The sequence below is a fragment of the Lethenteron reissneri genome, unplaced genomic scaffold, assembly GCF_015708825.2.
Source record: "Lethenteron reissneri isolate LAM-NWPU_2019-01 unplaced genomic scaffold, ASM1570882v1 scaffold_1671, whole genome shotgun sequence".
NCBI lineage: Eukaryota > Metazoa > Chordata > Hyperoartia > Petromyzontiformes > Petromyzontidae > Lethenteron > Lethenteron reissneri.
In genome coordinates this window covers 7,316-15,809 of record NW_026891412.1, presented here as the reverse complement: position 1 = coordinate 15,809, position 8,494 = coordinate 7,316, and the positions used below count along the sequence as shown (strand labels likewise).

General features: G+C 44.9%; 1 protein-coding gene across 1 annotated transcript; it reads right to left on the bottom strand.

Moving 5' to 3' along the window:
* Positions 1-1,804: 1,804 nt before the first annotated feature.
* Positions 1,805-8,161, bottom strand: LOC133339225 (tumor protein p73-like). Its single transcript, XM_061547375.1, has 6 exons — positions 8,008-8,161; positions 6,842-6,950; positions 6,408-6,526; positions 5,813-5,945; positions 4,209-4,302; positions 1,805-2,221 (listed from the first exon to the last, which is right to left on the bottom strand). The coding sequence occupies exons 1-6, from the start codon at positions 8,159-8,161 to the stop codon at positions 1,805-1,807; spliced, it is 1,026 nt and encodes a 341-aa protein (XP_061403359.1).
* Positions 8,162-8,494: the final 333 nt, after the last annotated feature.

Sequence of the window (8,494 nt, the reverse complement as noted above, 5' to 3'; positions counted from 1 at the left end):
CCAAGATGCAGCAGTGACCAGACGGGTACTTCACCAGTGGTCAGCCCAAACAATCAGCAGTTCGGACGTCACCCTCAAACTCGGGTTTCTGAATCCACAGCACAATCACGTTCCTTCACAGTGGCCAGCTAGGAACTTGGTTGGGCAGAAAGCTCGCGGTCACGTGACGCACTTCAACCAATCCGCGAGCGTGCTACACGGTGGGAGGGGCTATGCACGACAGACAAATAATCCCTGGTGGGTGGTGGGGAACTGTTGTTCCTACCTGTAACAAAAATTAACCCGTAAAAACAAAGTTTTTCACTCTAAATCCTTTATATGCGTGGCGACTAGAGTCCTCTGTCCTCTGGCTTGAGATGGCTGCCACCTATGGGTCAGATGATTGCCTGCCACCATTAAGCAATTGGTAATTAAATATTTATAAAAAAATTCCCTAAAAGTGTAAAATTTGGAAAAAATGTTTCACGAAATAAATTGTCACGCACAACGAGTCTGTGTGCAAAATGTCAGCTCGATTGGATGACGGGAAGTGGGTTAAAAAACGACCGAAACATTTGCACGGTCCTAAGCAAGCAAGCAAGTGAACTTAATATAAGGATTTTAAAAAAACCCACTGCATATATACGCTTAAGACAGTTCCATGAACACTAAGTGTAGACAGGTGTGTTTTCTCTACATGCTACCAGCAGCAAAGTCTATAAAACTTTGCAGAATGGAACATGTCACAAATCAACTTTATTTAGGCATTTTTGGGGTTGTTATCAAGTAGGTGAGAGCAGACAGGCCCCGTACAACAATCTTCTGGAGTATGAGAACATCTGATTTTGCAAAAACCTTCCCACTTCGTGTTCATCCTTCCAAAGATGCAAATTTGAAACGATCTTTCAACAGTCGAGCAAATGCAACACAACAAAAAAGCACATTTCTCTGAACATGGCTATCTCCTCTGCACGGAAACAAAACGTGTTGTATATTTCAACTCCAGATGACTAAACGGCACGTTTTATCTTTAGACGTGACTTTACCGAAAAAACCAAAGAATAATTCCTGCAGTCACGAAAGCTCCAAAATTAAGAAGGAACAAAACTGACAAGTCATTCACTTCTTTCTTGGAAGAGACAAGTTCCTGCCTTGGGTAGTAAAGCCAAGATGCTGCTTTATATATTGACTGCATTCTGGAAAAAAAAAAACTATGCAAGCAAGCTCAAAGGAATTTCGATTTAAAGCTTTCGTGACTGCAGGGATTCATCTTCTTGGTTCTTTCGGTAAAGTCACGTAGAAGGGAAGAAAATAATAATAATAAATAAAAACAGACTGTCTTCTCGACAGACCTGTTCTTCACCTGAGGACGGCTGCTTGCGTTGTGGCCGAAACGTCGTGAGAATTAATTTATAAAAAAAAAGTATTACTATTTTTTATTTCCATTCTACGTGACTTTACCGAAAGAACCAAGAAGAAGCTCAAAGGAAGTTATTGAAACTGCGAGTGAAACGACACTAGCTTATCTTCTTGGTTCTTTCGGTAAAGTCACGTAGAAGGAAAATAATAAAATAATAAAAATAAAACATAATAAAATAATTCTCACGACGTTTCGGCCACAACGCAAGCAGCCGCCCTCAGGTGGAGAACAGGTCTGTCGACCGTGACTTTACTGAAAGAACCAAGAAGATGAATCCCTGCAGTCACGAAAGCTTTCAATCGAAAGACACCAGCTTATTTACCCCAAGGGCTTTTCATACAAAGTGCAACCCATGGCCCACACAACCTCCCACCATCATCCATCTATCGCTCACCCCCTCCTCTCTCACTCCAGCCCCTCTTCTTCTTCGATGTCAGAGCATGAAGACAATCTTGGCATCTTGCTCCTGGGCACCTCCAGGCTGCTACTGCCTCCCCAGCTGCGAGAACGAGGAAAGTCAACGGCTTGGCGAGCGTGCGCTCGCAAATTGTATTTGGCAATGCTGCTTTTGCGATACCGATTGCCGACGGAGGACAGATGACTGCCAGAGGGCCGCAGCGCTGGGAACACTTTGGCACGGATGCCGTCCTTGGTGTCGATGCCGTCATCGTCGTCGTCCTCGGAGCTGAGGTGGACTGTCTCTTCACTGGACGAGCGCTGCAGTGTCGTCTCGCTGGAGATCGTGGTGGACACGCCATGCTCTTCGATTCCACTCAATAGCAGTCGCTTTTTGGCTTCTGGGACTCCCAGTTCATCCAAGTCCTAAAATCCAGCGAAATACAAAAAATATGCACACACACACACCAACTTGTGTTCAGCGATACAACATTGATAATTGGCTTTTTACCCTTCTATCTGGCAACAAAACTGACACCTTTTTACAAGGAGTCATGTTTGCATAGACCGCAATACCTTGCAGTCATAATACAAACAAAAGACATAACTCTGATAATGTGCACTGTCCCTGAAGTTGATTGGTCCACACCCGAGACAAGTATTGTGGTCTATACAAACATGACTCCTTGTAAAAAGGTGTCATTTTGTTGCCAGATAGAAGGGTAAAAAAACAATTATGATATTTTTACTGGCAAATGAGGTTCCCATAGTGTACGATACAACATTCTTCAAATTTCTGACGACGTGTATTCCTCAGAGCAATTAATGTACAAAATCAGTCGGTATTACCGGTAGGAACCACCTGGTTCCACCAGCCCACAGGGGATGATTGTGTCTGTCCATCGTGCATCCAAAAATGGGAGGGGTGGGCTGGGGGGGAGGGGAGGGTGGGGAGGGGCTGGGTGGGGAGGGGAGGGTGGGGAGGGGCTGGGTGGGGAGGGTGGGGTGGGTGGGTGGGGAGGGGCTGGTCACCCCGTGGTGCCCTTATAAAACTCAACGTTTAACCTACTCACGACGGCTTGTGCCCGGCCCTCACAGTTGGCCATTGACCGAGCAACCCAACGTTCCTACCCGCTCCCTCCGCAGGAGGAATGTGTTTTATTTGTACCCACTACTGGATCAGGACTCCTCAGCCTCCTCACTCGAGCTATGTGACGATCCATCTATCAACTACACACGAACTAATCTCACAACTCGAATCTCTGTGGTGGTCATCCTCTTGGTGATGTGTGCTCTACTTTGGATGCCACTCCAATGCAGTCCAGTGATGTTCCCTTGCCGAAGCCCATCTACTTTTTTGCAGTTGTCAATGTTTCTTATTTGCATGTTTCGGTATCCACGTGTAATGGGTTCCGGAGACACTTGTAGAGGTAACTTCTTTATTACAATACAACACTCCAACAGTCCTGATACTCTGTTACAGCCTAGGTACACAGCCTAGGTACACAGCCTAGGTAGACAGTCTAGGTACACAGCCTAGCGACACAGCCTAGGTACACAGCCTAGATACACAGCCTAGGTAGACAGCCTAGGTACACAGCCTAGGTACACAGCCTAGGTACACTGCCTAGGTACACTACTCTGGCTATGCTCTGGGGTCCTCCGGCTACAATCCCCCTAGGGGAGGCTACCTGACCCGACCCAGCCAAGGTCCGACCCAGCCAAGGTGCGGGTCTGGACTCTGGCTTCCTCGGAACTCGCCCTCACAAGGACGTAGAGCCGGGAGTCCCAGAGTCCCACCACTGGCCCTCACAGCGTCCCGGCCCTTACAAGGACAAGCGGGACGAGGGGGTACAGGGTCCTAAGCTGGCTGGCTGGCGGGTCTTGACCTGCGACTGGCCCTGATCGGCCAGGGAGCTGCCCTTTTATGCCTCGTGCCCAACGAGGGGTGGGGTTGTGTGCGCCCCCAGGTATCCCACAGAGCACACACAGCCCCCCCCTGGTGGCACCAAGGGGCTTAGCTGTCTGGGGTGCCTGGGATCCTAGCGCCTGCCGCCAAGGGCTTCTCTGCCTAGGGTCCCAGAGCCCCCTCTTGTGGCACTACAATCCTCACTACTCACCACTCACCCTCACCACTCACCCTCACCACTCAGCACTCACGCTCACCCCTCTCCCTCACCACTCACCCTCTCCCTCACCACTCACGCTCACCACTCACCCTCACCACTCACCCTCACCACTCACCCTCACCTACACACGCATTAACTCTTTACAAGTTTAATTCCAACCTTCCATCTTCTCCAAGCTTCTTTGTGCATTTTTTTATGTTGCAGAAAAACTTAGAAATAAATCCCAATCCTGTATTCGTTAAAAAACACGCGTAGTTTGCGTGAAAGCGTCCGTAGGAACTTGCCTGCAGAGTGACGTTCATCAGCTGTTGGACACTCGACAATCCACGTGAAGTGAAATTCTCCAAAAACTCCAAGCAGTCTATTTGTTTCAGGAAGCTTGAGACAAAAAACAACACACACACAAGGCTCCAAAATGTTAATACCAAATACAAGAAGCACGAAAAGTACTTTGTACGGCTGAATTACATTAACTTGCACATTTTTACTCCGTAAACATTGCGATTAGAAATAACATGTGAAGCAACACTTACATTGCTTGTACTGTATATCCCTATGGAAAATAATGACTTTTTTTTATTGGAAATCCAAGTGCAAAAATCAGCCCAAACTGCATTACGAACTTTGCTTTTCGATTTAAAGCTTTCGTGACTGCAGGGATTCATCTTCTTGGTTCTATCGGTAAAGTCTCGTAGAAGGGAAGTAATAAAATAAAACATAATAAAATAATAAAAATAAAACATAATAAAATAATTCTCACGACGTTACGGCTGCTTGCGTTGTGGCTGAAACGTCGTGAGAATATTTTATCATGTATTATATTATTATTATTATGTTTTATTTTTATTATTTTATTACTTCCCTTATACGTGACTTTACCGAAAGAACCAAGAAGATGAACTTTGCTTTGTTTTAATTCACCCACCGACTTAAGTATTGTAGTCGAGTATACACCGATCAAACTAAACACTTGAAGAACCCAGACTCGTATATAATAAAGGAGTGTTATAAACACTGCAAGTCAACTAAAAATATCTAATGCAGTGTAGAGTGCTCATCAGAATATCCGAGGCCGATACCGACCCACCTACCCAGTGACTAGGGAAGATGTTGCAGTGTAGAATACGTCAAGGATAAGCCATTTAAATAAAGCAGTGATACATCATGAAAAAGAATGGAGCGTGCAGACGCAACAGTAGAAAAGGTTTAGTAGTACAGTGCATATTATCATTATCAGAGTTGCTTTTTGTTGGCATTTTTGACTACTTGCGTTGTGGTCATTGCAAACATGATGCCTTGTATAAAGGTGTCAGTTTTTGTACCAGTTGAAAGGGTAAAAACCTATCACTATATTTTGCCACTGCTAAAAGAGATGTCTCAAGGTGTATGATGCCTTGTATAAAGGTGTCAGTTGTTGTACCAGTTGAAAGGGTAAAAACCTATCACTATATTTGCCACTGGTAAAGGAGATGTCTCAAGGTGTATGATGCCTTGTGTATAAAGGTGTCAGTTTTGTACCAGTTTAAAAGGGTAAAAACCTACTACTATATTTTGCCACCGCTAAAAGAGATGTCTCAGAGTAGAAAAGGTTATTTCAGCAAAGAATCCCTTTCATTTATTTGTAATTTTTTTCAGAGCGTGAATGATGACGATCTTCTTGCTTCTTTCGGTAAAGTCACGTAGAAGGAAAGCAACATTATTATATTATTAATATATTATTATATTATTTTATTATGTTTTATTTTTATTATTCTATTACTTCCCTTCTACGTGGTGACTTTACCGAAAAAACCAAGAAGATGAATCCCTGCAGTCACGAAAGCTTTAAATCAAAAAATGACGACGATGTTCAAAGGTGGCGACGATGATGCACCTAAAGGGCACTTACTTGTAAAGAGCGTTGCCAGGCTTGCCGCTGTCCGGCAGGGTTCCAAGCCGGGCCCGTGGGTTGTCTCCGTCCGGTGGCCGTGGGGGACCATTGGATCCACTCGCTTCACCCGTCACAACATCCTGTGCAACGCCTGCAACCAGTGGATGAGCATTCGCAATAAAACCATTTACACCTCAACACATATACGAGTAATATTGAATTCATCCTCTTGGTTCTTTCGGTAAAGTCATCACGTAGAAGGGAAGTAATAAAATAATAAAAATCATAAAATAATTCTAACGACGTTTCGGCCACAACGCAAGCAGCCGTCTTCAGGTGGAGAACAGGTGTGTCGGAAAGACAGCGTCTGACAGACCTGTTCTTCACCTGAGGACGGCTGCTTGCGTTGTGGCCGAAACGTCGTGAGAATTGTATTTTATCGTGTTTATTTTTAATTTTATTACTTCCCTTCTACGTGGCGACTTTACCGAAAGAACCAAGAAGAGTGCGTATCACTTTGTGGCAAATTATGTCACGTCTTTCAATTCTACCGCGTGCCGCCACGTTCCGTACAGAGAAATGTGCTGCGCCGAGCAGGGAGAGCTTGCGTCACCTGATGAGGAACCTTCGCCCGCACTGGAGGGTCCCTGGCTGCCGGCCAAGACTTCCTGTGAACACTCGCTGCCGTGTCGGCTGAGGTTGGACGGCCTGCCACGCAATTCCGTCACGTATCTGGGAGGGAGAAAAAACCCAAAAAATTAACCCTCTTGATGTGCAAATTATTTTGTCAAGGCGCCCTTCCCCCCCTTCCAACCCAGCGTATATACATGCTCCAAGCGCGTGTGCTGTTTCATTCAGACGCTGTCGCCTCGACAGACCTGTTCTTCACCTGAGGACGGCTGCTTGCGTTGTGGCCGAAACGTCGTGAGAATTATTTTATTATTTTTATCATTTTATTACTTCCCTTCTGTTGCTACCATTTAATTACAGCAGCAATCGGGAACTTCTCTCGCAAGAGCAACGATTGTCTATTTCGTGTTCACGTACTGTTGTTGCTGCAGGTTGCGCAACACATTGGCATCCGTGGGCAGCGTTCGGATTAGCTCCAGGTTTTCCTTGATTTTCTTTAATATTTCAAATGTTCTCTCCCATGCACCTACATACATACAGACCGCAGAGCAAATTCTTTCAAACATGAAATGCTTATTGTGACATGTGATTGCGAGGAATTTAAACGAAAGCAGGTAACTTACCAGGAGGCGAAATATGTCTTCTTGGTCGGATGGCCAATTGCTGCCACAGTTGCTTGCAGTCATCAGCATGTCGTGCACCACTTTCACGCAGCCTGAGGATTTGGTTAAGTGGCAAAAGCGGACAGGTAAGGCGAGTACACGCAGGGACAATTTCTTTCAGAATAATACATTGAAATGATGTCATCATGGGACCTCCTTTGCCAGTACCAAAATATACTAATAGGGGTTTTCACCTTTTTTCTGGCAACAAAACTGATACCTTTTGCAAGGAATCATACTTACATTAACCACAATACTTGCAGTCAAATGCAAACAAAAAACAATACTCTGATAATTTATGCATTGTCTTTGAAACTGATTGGTCCACACCAGAGACAGCTTTCTTTAGAGCCTAGTCTCATATGGTGTTCGACCAGATGACGCCAAAAGGCGTCATCATGGGACCTCCTTTGCCAGTACCAAAATATACTCATAGGGGTTTTCACCTTTTTTCTGGCAACAAAACTGACACCTTTTGCAAGGAATCATACTTACATTAACCACAATACTTGGCGTCATCTGGTCGAAAACCATATGAGACGAGGCTCTAAAGAAAGCTGTCTCTGGTGTGGACCAATCAGTTTCAAAAACAATGCATAAATTATCAGAGTATTGTTTTTTGTTTGCATTTGACTGCAAGTATTGTGGTTAATGTAAGCATTATTCCTTGCAAAAGGTGTCAGTTTTGTTGCCAGAAAAAAGGGGAAAACCCCTATTAGTGAAATTATATAATTTACAAAAACCTCAAATGTGTCTTAATAGCTAGACAGCACGTGTGTGTGAACAAGGGGCAGTCAAAGTGATCACCTTGGGAGTTCGTATCAGAAGCCGCCTCTCCACTCGCTCGCTGACTGCTGCCAGAAGTGGACACCTTAGGCACTTGTGGGGTGTGCTCAACTGGCTGAGCCTGTGGAGACTGACAAGTCTGGGTTGCTGCCTCTGCCAAGGCAGGAGGATACTGCTGCACAGACTGAGCTGCATTCTGCATGGTGAGTGAAGGAGCCTTCCGATTGTTTGGAGACTGCTGCTGCTGCTGCAGCTCCTCACCGTCCTGATGCATGCACTGCTCGTCCATTTTGATATCTTGGAGATTTGAAGCTTTCGCGACTGCAAGGATTCATACTCGGTACAGTCACCGTGTAGGTAAAAAATGAAATTAAAATAAAAGAATAAAAATCACAAATCCTGCATAAATCACAAATCCTGCATAATGCACGGGCATAAGTAGTACTATTCACTTACCTGCATTTCCCATATCCCCTCCCTTTGATGCTGCTAATCCTGCATAATGCACGGGCATAAGTAGTACTAATCACATTCCTGCATTTCCCATGAATATGCTAAATTCCTCTTGATATGCAAATTATTTTGTCGAAGCGCCCTTTCCCCCCCTCCCAACCCAGCTTAT

Bases quoted from the DNA above. Each gene is read 5' to 3' on its own strand.
- LOC133339225 (XM_061547375.1), bottom strand. From the start codon at position 8,161: ATGGACGAGCAGTGCATGCATCAGGACGGTGAGGAGCTGCAGCAGCAG. The intron at 5,946-6,407 runs GTGACGCAAGCT...CACTGGTTGCAG, and splicing joins GGGCGAAGGTTCCTCATCAG to GCGTTGCACAGGATGTTGTG. The intron at 4,303-5,812 runs GTAAGTGCCCTT...TTTTGTCTCAAG, and splicing joins CCTGGCAACGCTCTTTACAA to CTTCCTGAAACAAATAGACT.